General features: G+C 43.4%; 1 protein-coding gene across 2 annotated transcripts in view; it reads left to right on the top strand.

Annotated features, from left to right (window-relative positions):
- The first annotated feature begins 1,164 nt into the window (after positions 1-1,164).
- WNT6 (Wnt family member 6) overlaps positions 1,165-15,060 on the top strand; it is an 80,982-nt gene continuing 67,086 nt past the window's right edge. For both annotated transcript variants that reach the window (XM_044303702.1, XM_044303701.1), the window contains exon 1: positions 1,165-1,509. Coding sequence is in view for 1 of the 2 variants with exons in the window: in XM_044303701.1 (XP_044159636.1) it covers positions 1,433-1,509 (77 nt within the window). In the remaining variant the exon portion in view is untranslated. The remainder of the gene's footprint in view (positions 1,510-15,060) is intronic.

Here is a 15,060-nt window from a genome sequence, read left to right as displayed (position 1 = left end):
TAGGTACAATACGTCCTTAATTTATATAGACTGCCCATAATAGGAACATTGGCGGAACAGACTCGCATAGCTCATTATTTTTATTGCATTTATATTCTATTTTTATTTTTATATATTTTAAACTTTTGATTACTTTTATTAGTGTGTTACGTACAAATAAAATCTGTTTGATATCTGAACACCTTACGTCCTTTGTGATTCCTTATGGTGCGTGCCTATCACTCTTTTACAAAGAATAGGACATGTTCTATCTTTTTTACAGAACGGCCATGCGGACGTATGGAAATAGAACGCACACGGAGTCATTTCCTCATTTTTATATTTTTTTTGCCTACCCATTGAAGTGAATGGTTCTGCATACGGGCCGCAAAAAAAACAAAAAAACGCAGAATAAAAATGGAAAACAAATCCGTTAGTGTGCATGAGCCCTATACACCGGCAGATTAGCAGAATGAACATTCGTATTGACATTCGTTCCTGATAATCGGCCAATCGTGCGGCTAAAATCCGCCTTTAAATTCCTTTAAAGTCAAAAGACCCCCCCCCCCCCCCAGAAAGTCCTGAAGTCTTCCCATGTCTGCGTCTTGTGCCTGACGTTATCTCTCCTTCTCCTCTTCCATCAGTAGATAACCTCTGCCCAGGAGCTGCCACCTGCAGGGACTTCATTCCTGAGAGGTTTGCTCTGCTTCCTCCTCTCATCCTCGCGCTATTGGGCATTTGTTACATTGTTGCAGTTTTTCCTCCTCTTTGTCCATTTATCACCAGTGGCTGCTTTAAGAAATTCATTTTTATTTAATCCTCCCATTCTCTCCTCCCTGCAGAAGGAAGACACTGCCAGGTCTTTTCTGCATTCTTCTGCAAACTTTTGAATGACAGGGGAGATTTTGGGGGCTGGAGGGAGTAGATGGTGGACTGAGAGAAGTGCATTTCACCTGCGCCACCCTCTGCTGCAGCGTCATGCCTGGATATAGACCATGGTACAACTATCACTATGGAGGCAATGCACAATTAATAATTCTGATTCACCTCCCTCTATCTCTTCCCTCCTTTCCTCCTCCTTGTCTTTCATCTCTCCACCCACTACCCTTGTGTGTTCCTCCCAAAACTTGCTCCCCTTTCTTTGCTCTCAGCCTTGCAGGACAGTCTGTGCCCACTGATTGCGCACTGGAGCTACCTGGATTTTGTAGCCCCCCTGTCCCCAGAGCTCCAGCACATGCTGAGTAAAGCTACTGTCCTCCCACCTCTTCTCCATCCCCATAGGGAGAAAAAGTGAACAATCCAGGCATTCCTAGGAGTTTTCTACTTGTTGATGTAGCTCCTTGTGAGTTCTTGGCTGCCTCCCCTTGATTACACTGAGGAAGAAGCAGAAGGAGCTATATATCCATCTCATCTGTCTTGTGAAATTGTCTCACTCACCTTTGCCAGAGCCACCATGATGCCCCTGTCCAGGACTCAGCTGGGTCTCTTCTTCATACTCCTGTGTCCTGCAAACATCATAGGACTGTGGTGGTGAGTAGAACCCAGCAGCAGGCATTGATCCTAGAATGATGATGATGATGATGATGATGATGATGATGATGATGATAACCCTGGCTGACTTATCCCACAAGCTCTCACATGTCCCTCTCCACATGCCCAAGATATTTGATGAAGGTTATCCACAGCAAGCAGAGATCTGTTTGGGGTTAGTCCTCAATGTTTTGTCAGGAGCACAGTGAGGAGATGTCTAGGAGCTTGTCAAGTTGCTGCTAGAGATCAGTGACATAATGCAAAGGACTCCAAGACAGTGGAGCTGTTGAAAGACTGGGGAGCAATGCTCTGTGGCGCTTTGACAGCCTTGGGATTACATCTGATTGCTAAAAATAACAAGTGCTCTATAGGGTTGATGGAAATGTGGCCATGCTCTGCAGAGGCTGGAGTAGTGGTCTGGAAGGGGCTTGATTAAGGGAGTGAATGAAGGGTTAAACACCATAAGGCATGCAAAGGGTTGCAGATGAGCAGGTCACTTAGTTTTGTAACTACAGTGCACCACTTGACCGGAGCTGGGAGCTCTGCTGATGCAGCGAGGATAGCCGTCTATTGGGGAACTGCAAGCCCGAAGTCGGGTCGGGATCTGGAGTTTCAGCGCAGGTTGCACACCCATTATAATACTGCTCTGTAATAATCTCATGCACTGGCAGTAGCATGCTGGGAGTTGCAGTTCATCTAGAAAACCACAAGTTGCACACATTCACTGACCTAAAAGCCTCAGTATTCCAGGACACAATAGATCCAGATCAGCTGTTGATCAGTTGTACAGTACCATATGAGTGGAACTACAACCCTCAGCATTCTAGGACACACTGAGAATGATAAATCCAGATGCTGGAGTGGAGACTTGTCTGTATTGTTGAGGAGACTGATCTAGTGTTGGATTATGACCCTCAGCATGTCGGGGTATGCTGGGACTTAGGCTTCTTTCACACCATCCTATGGCTTTTTCAGTGTTTAGCGGTCAGTTTTTCACGGATCCTTTGTTCCATTTTTTTTGTTTCTGTTTCTTTTCCGTTTTTCCGTATGGCATATACAGTATACAGTAATTACATAGAAAATAATTGGGCTAGGCATAACATTTTCAATAGATGGTTCTGCAAAAACGTAATGGATACGGAAGACATACGGATGCATTTCCATATGTGTTCCGTTTTTTCCATTGACTTGAATAAAGCCACGGAACGTGATTTGCGGGCAATAATAGGACACGTTCTATCTTTCAACAGAACGGAAAAATGGAAATACAGAAAACAGAATGCATACAGAGTACATTCCGTTTTTTTTTGCGGAAGCATTGAAATGAATGGTTCCGTATAGGGAAAACGCAAAAAACGGTTGTGTGAAAGAGGCCTTATAGGTTTCACATAGAAACGGTTAATGCAGGCTGTTTCCCCAATAGTTTTTGGACTTGCACCCTCAGTTCTAGCTGCACCTTGTACCATTGCACTAAGAATGATGACTGCCAGGTGGATATAAAGGACGGAGCAGGGTCTGCTGGGGCTTACAGTCAGAATTAGACTGGCCCACCAGAGTACTAGAGAATCCTCAGGTGGGCCCAGGTTCTGATATCATAAGAGCCCCAAAGATCCAGCAGAAAAATACAGTTTGACTGCCTTGGAGCCAATCACGTGTCACTAGGATCTATTTCTTTGATTCAAAACCTGTTAGACTTTATTGATGATATTGGGGTTGGACCTCCAGAAAACATTTCCTCTGGTGAGCTCTTAGGAGCCCAGTCCGACATTGCATTGGTTGTGAGCTGTAGGACTACAAGCCTCAGCATGTCTACTGCTGGCGGGGGGTGAGGAGTCAAAGGTTGCCTAATGCTGCTGCACTTCATTCTTGCAGTTACCCCTGGGAGCACAAACTGTAATCTTTGTTGTTTTTTTATCTTGATCTCAGTAAATTAATTATTACCAGGGAAAGTTTATAAAATATTTTATCTTGCGGACAAGTTCAGGCAGGAGCCACAGGTCGGGAAATAAACGGGTTAAACAACTCTGTAGCAGGATCTGGCAGGGGACGGGTTAAATATTTGCACAGAAAAAGATAGTGAGTGTGACCCAGGAGAAGGGTCTCCCTCAATCAGCGGGTCTTCATTTTGGATCCATACAGGGGGAGGCGAGTTTTCTGGGGTCGGCACATATTGATCAAATCACTCACCCTCACTGGGTTCTAAACCTTTCCCCAAAAGCTTGCACTCAGGTTGAACCTCATCTGCATGATGGTGGTTCTACCATATTAGATATGTGCCCATGTGCAAATCCTGCCTGGACCTCTGCATTTCCATCATTCCATATACTAACAGGAGGTGAACAGTTAGGGTACAGTCCACCATATGGGTTCATTTTGGCCAACAGGAAAAAAAAAAAAAAAGTATATGAACCCTCCCTTAAATTGGAGGACATTGGATATTAGTTCTAATTATGGTTCTTGGCCATTGTGACCAATGGTAGGAGTGCTCTCTAATGTGTCATTGGTAACATTGTATTCTTTTATGCTTTGTAAATATTTATGGTCACACATGGAGAATGTTTTGGGGTTATACCCACATAAAGCAAGGTAGGACTGAACAGCCATATGTTCTGCATTACATGCATAGGGTTATATTTGCTCCTTTTGCACTTTTTAAGTTGATTTCACCTCCGACCTGTGGTTCTCCAGCTGATACAAAACTACAACTCTGTGGAATCCCTGACAGCCAACATGCAAGGAGTTGTAGTTCCGCAACAGCTGGAAAACCAGCGGGTACAGACTGCTCATCTGGACAATGGGGGAGATGTATCAAAACTGGTGCAAATGGAGAATTGGAGCAGTTGTCCACAGCAAACAATGAGATTCTGTCAGGAGTACAAAATCTGATCAGTTGTTTAATTTCCCCCCATGGGTAGCGCACTCAATAATTGGTTCTGATCATAAGGCTAGAGCAGCGACATGTAGGGTACAACTACACCGCAACATGTGTCATATTTTATAATGCTAGTCTATGGTGTCGCGCTGCGACTGAGACTCGACACTTGCACAAAAATCCATCTTGGATGTAACATGTCGCGGCGCGACAATATAGACTTACATTATAAAATATGTTGTGCGAAATTGCTGTGACAAATAGTCGCACAACAAATGACGTCATGTAGCCATAACCTAAGACATGGCTTCCCCAGAATTAATATGCAACCTTAAAGGGAACCTGTCCCCGGGATTTTGTGTATAGAGCTGAGGACATGGGTTGCTAGATGGCCGATAGCACATCCGCAATACCCAGTCCCTATAGCTCTGTGTGCTTTTATTGTGGAAAAAAACCTATTTCATACATATGCAAATTAACCTGAGATGAGTCCTGTCCCCGACTCATCTCACCTACAGGACTCATCTCAGGTTAATTTGCAGATGTATCAAATCGTTTTTTTTTTCCACAATAAAAGCACACAGAGCTATGGGGACTGGGTATTGCGGATGTGCTAGCGGCCATCTAGCAACCTATGTCCTTAGCTCTATACCCAAAATCCCGGTGACAGGTTCCCTTTAAGGATCGCTACACAAATTTTTTCACTGACATTTTTTTGGGTTGTACAAAAATGGCAGAATAGCCATACGCATTTTCCTGGCCACCTGCAGTTTGAGGTTTGAGGTTGAGCTTTTGGAGTGTTTTTTTTTTCAGTGTTTTTGACCAATAATGTTTTATTCATGACATTTTTTTCCCTATAGAGAAGGCAATGTAAAAAGGCTTGAAAGAACTCCAAGATCTGTGTTTTTAAGGCTGCTTTCACATGTTTTTGGTGGCATTTCTTGCAGCGGTTTTTTACTGATGAACACCAGCTCCAGATGTTAGCTGAAGGTCTATGTGACATATGAAACACATACAACACACAAGCCAGATTTTCTGCTCCTGGCATTTTTGTTCATTAGGTGACACCACAAAAACCGCTGCAAAAAACAGGTGCCAAGAACAACCTCTGGCACTTAGGGCTCATTCACACGACTGTGTTTTGGTCCGCATCTGAGAAGCATTTTTTGCGACTCTGTTGCGGACCCATTCACTTCAATGGGGCTGCAAAAGATGCGGATAGCACTCCGTGTGCTGTCCGCATCCGTTGCTCTGTTCCGTGGCCCCGCAAAAATTATAGATCATGTCCTATTCTTGTCCGTTTTGCGGACAAGAATAGGCATTTCTATAATGGGCTGCCGTCCATTCCGTCCCGCAAATTGCAGAAGGCACACGGGCGGCATCAGTGTTTCGCGGATCCGCAATTTGCGGACTGCAAAACACAGCACGTTCGTGTGAACATTCCCTTATTCTGGTGATTTTTTAGTGTAAAAACCAGCAGATTCAAAGTTACGTTTGTAAGCACCTCTAAAACAAGCAAAAAAATAAAATAATTATATATATACATACTTGAGGGTCCTTTGCTTTCCTATAGACTTTAAGCTGGAGTTTATGGTGTAACTGCAAAAAATGCACCAAAAAAATGCTGAAAAACACCCAACCCAATATCTGATAATCTAGTGCAGCCACCACTATCGGCTCCATGTTTTGTGTTGAGTTTTCAGTTTGATATTTTTGTTACATTTTATTGCATTATAGTGTTCCAGTTGTCATTAACATGGTTTATGTGATAATATAATGATGTTGCATGTAGTAACATATATTTTATGAAAATTAACAAATTCAATGGTTTTACTGTGACATTTGCAAGTATCAGAATGTCCTCGCAGTTTGCACAACATTTGCAGTTTTAGCTTGAATTGGTCCCTGCGCTCCATGTGATGGCCTGTAGGTGTCGCTGCTGTTGTTACTGTCTATAAAAAGATTTAGTCACTGACTAAGATAGATTACATAACATATAAATATGGAAAGAAGGGGCAGGGGTGTGAAAAAGAGGGATTTCAGCATAAATGGAAAGATGGCAGAGGACGGGGGTTCTCTACAAAGCTGGGACATGAATGGAGGTACTTTATATACTTTATTGAAGAATTGCTTAAATGGCAACTCCTGAGCCTGGTGCTATTGACACAGATATTCCCTGAGAACAGAAATATAGAATGTCAAGCACAGGGTCTGAAGCAACTAAAAATCACATATATAACCGTGTCCTTCATCTCATATAGTCAGTTTTTTTGTAATAATATTATATTTAGAGATATGAAAAAGATGATACATGTTAGCGATAGATAGATGATAGATATGAGATAGATGTTAGATAGATAAATAGATAATAGATAGATAAACAAACCCAGTTGCGGCTAATATGTTGTGTGGCTGCCATCAGATTCTCTCCTGGTTTTAATTGACACAGTAGAGAATGCTGGGAGATGTCGCATCCAGTGAGTCCGGCATCTCCAGCTCCTTTGGAACCGCGTATCAAAAATGAAATGGTAACACATGATCTGAATTATGACCAGGCGTAAGTCATGGACAGAGCGAGAACTGACGCTGCCTGAGTCACCACCACTGTCAGTGGCCCCGGCTAATCGTGTCGGCCAAGGTCACATTACATGATGGGGGGAGTAGTACTGTGCGGTCCTGTGATCCTGTATCACACAGGATGGGCTTTGATACACTGACTCAGTGGGCAGTATCACACATAACAGACTTAAATAGTGGTCATTATATTTGCAGCTGTGCCTGTCTTGTACACGCTCTGCACAGGGGAGTAGAAGTGACCTTGACAATGAATCCAAGAGGGAGAAGAGCAGAGACGTCATTTATTATCTGCTATAACTACAGGTCCCCCCAAATACTGAGAAGAGGACCGTCCTCAGGAGAGACGTATATAAATGTATGCAAGGTCAGTACAGGATAAGTAATGTATGCACAGAGTGACTGCACCAGCAGAACAGTGAGTGCAGCTCTGGTGTATAATACAGGGTGTAACTCAGGATCAGTACACGATAAGTAATGTATGTACACAGTGACTCCACCAGCAGAATAGTGAGTGCAGCTCCGGAGTATAGTACAGGATGTAACTCAGGATCAGTACAGGATAAGTAATGTATGTACACAGTGACTCCACCAGCAGAATAGTGAGTGCAGCTCCGGAGTATAGTACAGGATGTAACTCAGGATCAGTACAGGATAAGTAATGTATGTACAGAGTGACTGCACCAGCAGAATAGTGAGTGCAGCTCTGGAGTATAATACAGGATGCAACTCCGGATCAGTACTGGATAAGTAATGTATGTACACAGTGATTGCACCAGCAGAATAGTGAGTGCAGCTCTGGAGTATAATACAGGATGTAACTCAGGATCAGTACAGGATAAGTAATGTATGTACAGAGTGACTGCACCAGCAGAATAGTGAGTGCAGCTCTGGAGTATAATACAGGATGTAACTCAGGATCAGTACAGGATAAGTAATGTATGTACACAGTGACTCCACCAGCAGAATAGTGAGTGCAGCTCTGGAGTATAATACAGGATGTAACTCAGGATCAGTACAGGATAAGTAATGTATGTACACAGTGACTGCACCAGCAGAATAGTGAGTGCAGCTCTGGAGTATAATACAGGATGTAACTCAGGATCAGTACAGGATAAGTAATGTATGTACAGAGTGACTGCACCAGCAGAATAGTGAGTGCAGCTCTGGAGTATAATACAGGATGTAACTCAGGATCAGTACAGGATAAGTAATGTATGTACACAGTGACTCCACCAGCAGAATAGTGAGTGCAGCTCTGGAGTATAATACAGGATGTAACTCAGGATCAGTACAGGATAAGTAATGTATGTACACAGTGACTGCACCAGCAGAATAGTGAGTGCAGCTCTGGAGTATAATACAGGATGTAACTCAGGATCAGTACAGGATAAGTAATGTATGTACACAGTGACTGCACCAGCAGAATAGCGAGTGCAGCTCTGGAGTATAATACAGGATGTAACTCAGGATCAGTACAGGATAAGTAATGTATGTACACAGTGACTGCACCAGCAGAATAGTGAGTGCAGCTCTGGAGTATAATACAGGATATAACTCAGGATAAGTACAGGATAAGTAATGTATGTACACAGTGACTGCACCAGCAGAATAGTGAGTGCAGCTCTGGAGTATAATACAGGATGTAACTCAGGATCAGTACAGGATAAGTAATGTATGTATACAGTGACTGCACCAGCAGAATAGTGAGTGCAGGTTTGGAGTATCATACAGACAGGTAATTACATTTTAAAGAGAATGTGTCATCAGAAAATGACCTACTGTTTAAATCATGTTTTTTATATTAAACACATTTTTACTTTTTTTTGTGTGGTTACATTTAATTTTCCATGTCAATATCTATATTAAAAAAATACACTGGCCACTATGCCTAATAATCGGAGCCACTTCTTGGTCGGTACGGATTATTGTACTTCAGTCATCTCATTATCATTACAGGCAGGATTGCCATTACAGATATAACCTACATATAAAATACAGGATCCACTCGTCACAGCAGGTGATATCACAGCTTATCTGCTTCCTCCTGACCTCTGCACAGAGCATGCCCAGAAAACTCCCATAGAAGTCAGTGAGGTCTTCTGACTATTGTGTCTATGGCCCATGGTGCCTGCTGTAAAGCATATGTCTAAATGCTGTTAAGAACAGCTCAGGCAAAATGGCCGCCCCCATAATCCTGTTCAGAAAATAGAATTGAAAAAATCTACAATCCAAAAAGAAAAACTGATTAGAAAAAAAGGTATATATGTCACTATCTGGTTTTAACTGGAACCAAAGAAAAAATTCTGTGACACATGATCTTAAATGAACAAACAAAGGCAGTAATGTTTTATCAAAGTAAAAACCTCAATAAAAAAAAAGAGGTGAAGTTTTTCCATTTTCATTGAACATGAAGCAAAGTTCAACAACACAAAGTAGGTGGTGGCGGTATAACAGCTGGAGCAGAAGGCGAGCGTGTGATATTGCCCCATTCACGGTACATGTGATAAATATATATATACAGTTGCAAGAAAAAGTATGTGAACCCTTCGGAATGATATGGATTTCTGCACAAATTGGTCATAAAATGTGATCTGATCTTCATCTAAGTCACAACAATAGACAATCACAGTCTGCTTAACTAATAACACACAAAGAATTGAATGTTACCATGTTTTTATTGAACACACCATGTAAACATTCACAGTGCAGGTGGAAAAAGTATGTGAACCCTTGGATTTAATAACTGGTTGAGGCTCCTTTGGCAGCAATAACTTCACCCAAACGTTCCCTGTAGTTGCAGATCAGACGTGCACAACGGTCAGGAGTAATTCTTGACCATTCCTCTTTACAGAACTGTTTTAGTTCAGCAATATTCTTGGGATGTCTGGTGTGAATCGCTTTCTTGAGGTCCTGCCACAGCATCTCAATCGGGTTGAGGTCAGGACTCTGACTGGGCCGCTCCAGAAGACGGATTTTCTTCTGTTTAAGCCATTCTGTTGTTGATTTACTTCTATGCTTTGGGTCGCTGTCCTGTTACTACACCCATCTTCTGTTGAGCTTCAGCTGGTGGACAGATGGCCTTAAGTTCTCCTGCAAAATGTCTTGATAAACTTGGGAATTCATTTTTCCTTCGATGATAGCAATCCGTCCAGGCCCTGACGCAGCAAAGCAGCCCCAAACCATGATGCCCCCACCACCATACTTCACAGTCGGGATGAGGTTTTGATGTTGGGGTGCTGTGCCTCTTTTTCTCCACACATAGTGTTGTATGTTTCTTCCAAACAACTCAACTTTGGTTTCCTCTGTCCACAGAATATTTTGCCAGTACTGCTGTGGAACATCCAGGAGCTCTTGTGCAAACTGTAAATGTGCAGCAATGTTTTTTGGACAGCAGTGGCTTCCTCTGTGGTATCCTCCCATGAAATCCATTCTTGTTTAGTGTTTTACGTATCGTAGATTCGCTAACAGGGATGTCAACATATACCAGAGACTTTTGTAAGTCTTTAGCTGACACTCTAGGATTCTTCTTCACCTCATTGAGCAGTCTGCGCTGTGCTCTTGCAGAAATCTTTACAGGATGGCCACTCCTAGGGAGAGTAGCAGCGGTGCTGAACTTTCTCCATTTATAGACAATTTGTCTTACCGTGGACGGATGAACAGCAAGGCTTTTGGAGATACTTTTATAACCCTTTCCAGCTTTATGCAAGTCAACAATTCTTAATCGTAGGTCTTCTGAGAGCTCTTTTGTGCGAGGCATCATTCACATCAGGCAATGCTTCTTGTGAAAAGCAAACCCAGAACTGGTGTGTGTTTTTTATAGGGCAGGGCAGCTGTAACCAACACCTCCAATCTCATATCATTGATTGGACTCCAGTTGGCTGACACCTCACTCCAATTAGCTCTTGGAGATGTCATTAGTCTAGGGGTTTACATACTTTTTCCACCTGCATTGTGAATGTTTACATGGTGTGTTCAATAAAAACATGGTAACATTTAACTCTTTGTGTGTTATTAGTTTAAGCAGACTGTGATTGTCTATTGTTGTGACTTAGATGAAGATCAGATCACATTTTATGACCAATTGGTGCAGAAATCCATATCATTCCAAAGGGTTCACATACTTTTTCTTGCAACTGTATATATAAACTACTCACAAAAAGTTTGGGATATTTGGCTTGTGGGTGAAATTTCAGAATGAATCTAAAATCCCTCTGACCTTTACAGAAGAACTTAATGTGACCTTCTCTAAACTTCTGAATGCACATGTCCAACTCTTCAGTGTTTCAGTACTTTTTGCACAACTTGCTGTTCTCTAACCAGGGGCTTAACGGCAAAATTCACAACAGGTGTTTGATCCACGAATCATCCAATAAATTTCCTGGTACTATTACACTGAACAAAAATATAAACACACCACATTTTCGGTTTTGCTCCCATTTTGCATGAGCTGAACTCAAAGATCTGAAACATTTTCTTCATACACAAAAGACCCATTACTCTCACTTTTCACTGTTCAGGGCAGATGGCAGACAGCGTGTGTGGCGTCGTGTGGGTGAGCGGTTTGCTGATGTCAACGTTGTGGATCGTGTGGCCTTTGGTGGCGGTGGGGTTATGGTATCCGCAGGCGTATGTTATGGACAACGAACACAGGTGCATTTCATTGATGGCATTTTTAATGCACAGAGACACCGTGACGAGATCCTGAGGCCCATTGTTGTGCCGTTCATCCACGACCATCCCCTTATGTTGCAGCAGGACAATGCACGGCCCTATATTGCAGGGATCTGTACACAATTCCTGGAAGCTGAAAACATCCCAGTTCTTGCATGGCCAGCATACTCACCGGACATGTCACCCATTGAGCAGGTTTGGGATGCTCTGGATCGGCGCATACGACAGCGCGTTCCAGTTCCTGCCAATATTCTGCAACTTCGCACAGAGGAGTGGACCAACATTCCACAGGCCACAATCAGCAACCTGATCAACTCTATGCGACGGAGATGTGCTGCACTGCGTGAGGCAAATGGTGGCCACACCAGATACTGACTGGTTTTCAGAACCCCCTTCCTCCCAGTAAGGAAAAACTGTGCACATTTCAGAGTGGCCTTTTATTGTGGGCAGTCTAAGGCACACCTATGCAGTATTTATGCTGTCTAATCAGCACCTTGATATGCCACACCTGTGAGGTGGGATGGATTATCTCGGCAAAGGAGAAGTTCTCACTAACAAGGATTCAGACAGATTTGTGAACAATATTTGAGAGTAATGGGTCTTTTGTGTATGAAGAAAATGTTTCAGATCTTTGAGTTCAGCTCATGCAAAATGGGAGCAAAACCGAAAGTGTTGTGTTTATATTTTTGTTCAGTGTAGAATTGGTATTAAACCGTCCTCCTCATCATGCTGTTCACATTTTGACATCATGAGACCAAGACAACACCTAGCAACTGATCAACAGTACCTCGCCATTGCGAGGCGACAAGCAGGATGTTCTCAGATGGAAGTGGCCACTGAGCTTAGAGCGTCATCAGCAGGTTGTATCAGAGATACAGAGAGACTGGAAGAGTCACAGAAAGGCAGAGAAGTGGACGTCCTTTGGCCACATCCCACACTGATGACCGCTTCATTGTGAACAATGCCCTGCTGGACCGGATGATGAATGCCACACAACTCCAGGCACATTTAAGGGACGTGAGAGGCATCTAAGTGTCACGTCAGACCATTGGAACCTGTTTACATCAGCGTGGTCTGCAAGGGAACCCTGACAACAGGTGTCATCATCTTGTATGGGCCATGGAGCATCTACGCTGGACGAGGGACCAGTTGACCTCAGTGCTGTTTACTGATGAAAGTTGATTCACGATGAGCAGAAATGATGGCCACCAACGATATTGGAGATGTCAAGGAGAGCGCTATGCATCAGCCATTGTTGTCACCAGACGAGCCTTTGGTGGTGGTGGTGTCATAGTGTGGGCTGGTGTGTCTGGTCCATACAGGACTGCCCTACACTTTGTGACTGGTCCAGTGACAAGCCCATACTACTCGAACATCATTAATCCAGTCAATGTGCCTCTCTACAACACAGGCCTAATGTCATCTTTATGGAGGACAATGCACCAGATCATCGAGGTGCCATCATTAGGGAACGGCTGCTGAAGGGTGGGGGACCTCAAATGGAGTGGCCTGCACTATCTCCAGACCTGAATCCCACTGAAAACCTATGGGATCAGCTGCGCCGCCGTGTAGAGGATTGTAACTCTGTACCCCAGAACCTCAATGACCTGAGGGCCACCCTTCAAGAAAAGAGGTATGCCATGCCTCATGAGACAATAAGGCAACTTGTGAACAGCAGGAGACGTCGTTGTCAAGCTGGAATTGATGCTTAAGGCCACAGGACAAGTTCCTGAGACACTGACATTCTGTGGCGGTATACCCAGCACGGGGGTCGGCTTTTCTCTCCATAAATTGTGTGAGATGAGGAAATCACCATTGCTGCTTCTACTTAAATGCCCGACTTTCATGATATAATATCACTGGAGCGGGAACATTTTAAGTTTTCAATAAATTTCACCCGAAAGCCAAATATCCCTAACTTTTAGTAGTGTGTATATATATATATTCCACTTTGACCCCCCCCCCCCCCCGAAGTCATACATTTATTACCTATCCTATAAATGTACTTTGTGACAAAACCCCTTTGAGCAGATCTCCAGACTCTTTGTGCCGCAGTTTCCTGATCATATTTCCTTGCAGTTTAGAATCTTTCTGTATTTGCTGCATTGACTTCCTGCAGAGCTTATGCTCATGCACAGCAGCCAGTCAGAGCAAACAGAGCTGCAGCATAAAGCAAGGAGGACAGGGTAGTCACCTGAGGATCTGATGAATTGGGATCTGGATTTCAGACTTCCTCTGAGCTGGAGACGCCGATCATCACCTGCAGTTTTTGAGATGGCAGAATATTCGTTGCATCCCCCCCCAAAAAAAGTAAATGAAGTAGGAGGGAGAAGGAGGTCACTGCAGGACAAGCAGAAGTCCTGGAACAGGTAGCGGCAGGAAGAGGATAAACGGATTATCTGTCAGTCACCAAGACCTTGAGCAGGGACAGGGTCAGATCTGGAATGTGACCCATCAAGACGTCGGCCGTCCTCTGAGTTATGGTGGACCCTGAGCTTTCCAGGGACTGACTCATAGCACAGGTGGCAGACTCTAAAAATCATATCATGCAATGTATGTAATTACTCTACAGATGTAGCAGAGCTGATCCAGTTCACATAGACCTGCAGAGTGACGCTCACCTTGGCTATAAACGTAAATCCTGGCATCTTTGTGTGAAATCTCTGTTGCCTTTTCAACTGATTTCAGTCATTGTTTTTTTTTATTGTTTTTATTACACTTTGGGCTGTGCATAATCTAAATGTCCTACAGCTAAAAGGAAACCTGATGGATCTGTTCTTTTTATAACATGTCTTGATGTCCTGTCCTGCCACAAATTGGTTTTGAATGTGGGATTAACACTTTGACACCTTTTATACCCCCATAGATCGGCTTTTTAACCCATGAATACACAGTGCAGGTATTAGACATTGGATATGGTTGGGCGGCCATGTGTTAGCCTGGGCCCTTCCCCAATTTGACAGTTCATGACCCATGTTCTCTTGGATTATGCAAACTACATAAAAAAATAAATCGATAAGGCACTGTCATATGAAGAGCTGTCAAGAGCGGCTAGCCTGATTGCTGATGGTTTCCATGTAATCAGTTCTCTTGTTACAGAAACAAATTGAATTTGATACTTTTTTCTATTGATTTAAAGTTAAAGAAGTATTCCGGTTATGTACAATTAGCCCCTGTCCACAGAATAGGGGATAACTATTAGATCGGTGGGGGTCCTACTGCTGGGATCATGAGAACAGAGACCCCCATGGAGCCCTTCAAGATGGATGGAGAAGCCAGTCGGACAGGCACACAGCCGCCCCATTCATTTCTATGGGAGTTCTGCCGTAGAAATGAATTGAACGGCTGTGTACATGCCTGACCGGCATTTCGGGGAGCTCCACTGGGGTCCCCATTCTCATGATTGGTGAGGGTCCCAGTGGTAGAATTCC

The sequence above is a fragment of the Bufo gargarizans genome, chromosome 8 (assembly GCF_014858855.1).
Source record: "Bufo gargarizans isolate SCDJY-AF-19 chromosome 8, ASM1485885v1, whole genome shotgun sequence".
NCBI classification, from domain to species: domain Eukaryota; kingdom Metazoa; phylum Chordata; class Amphibia; order Anura; family Bufonidae; genus Bufo; species Bufo gargarizans.
The sequence above is the reverse complement of the archived record's forward strand: the minus strand, read 5'-3'. Positions and strand labels throughout refer to the sequence as shown.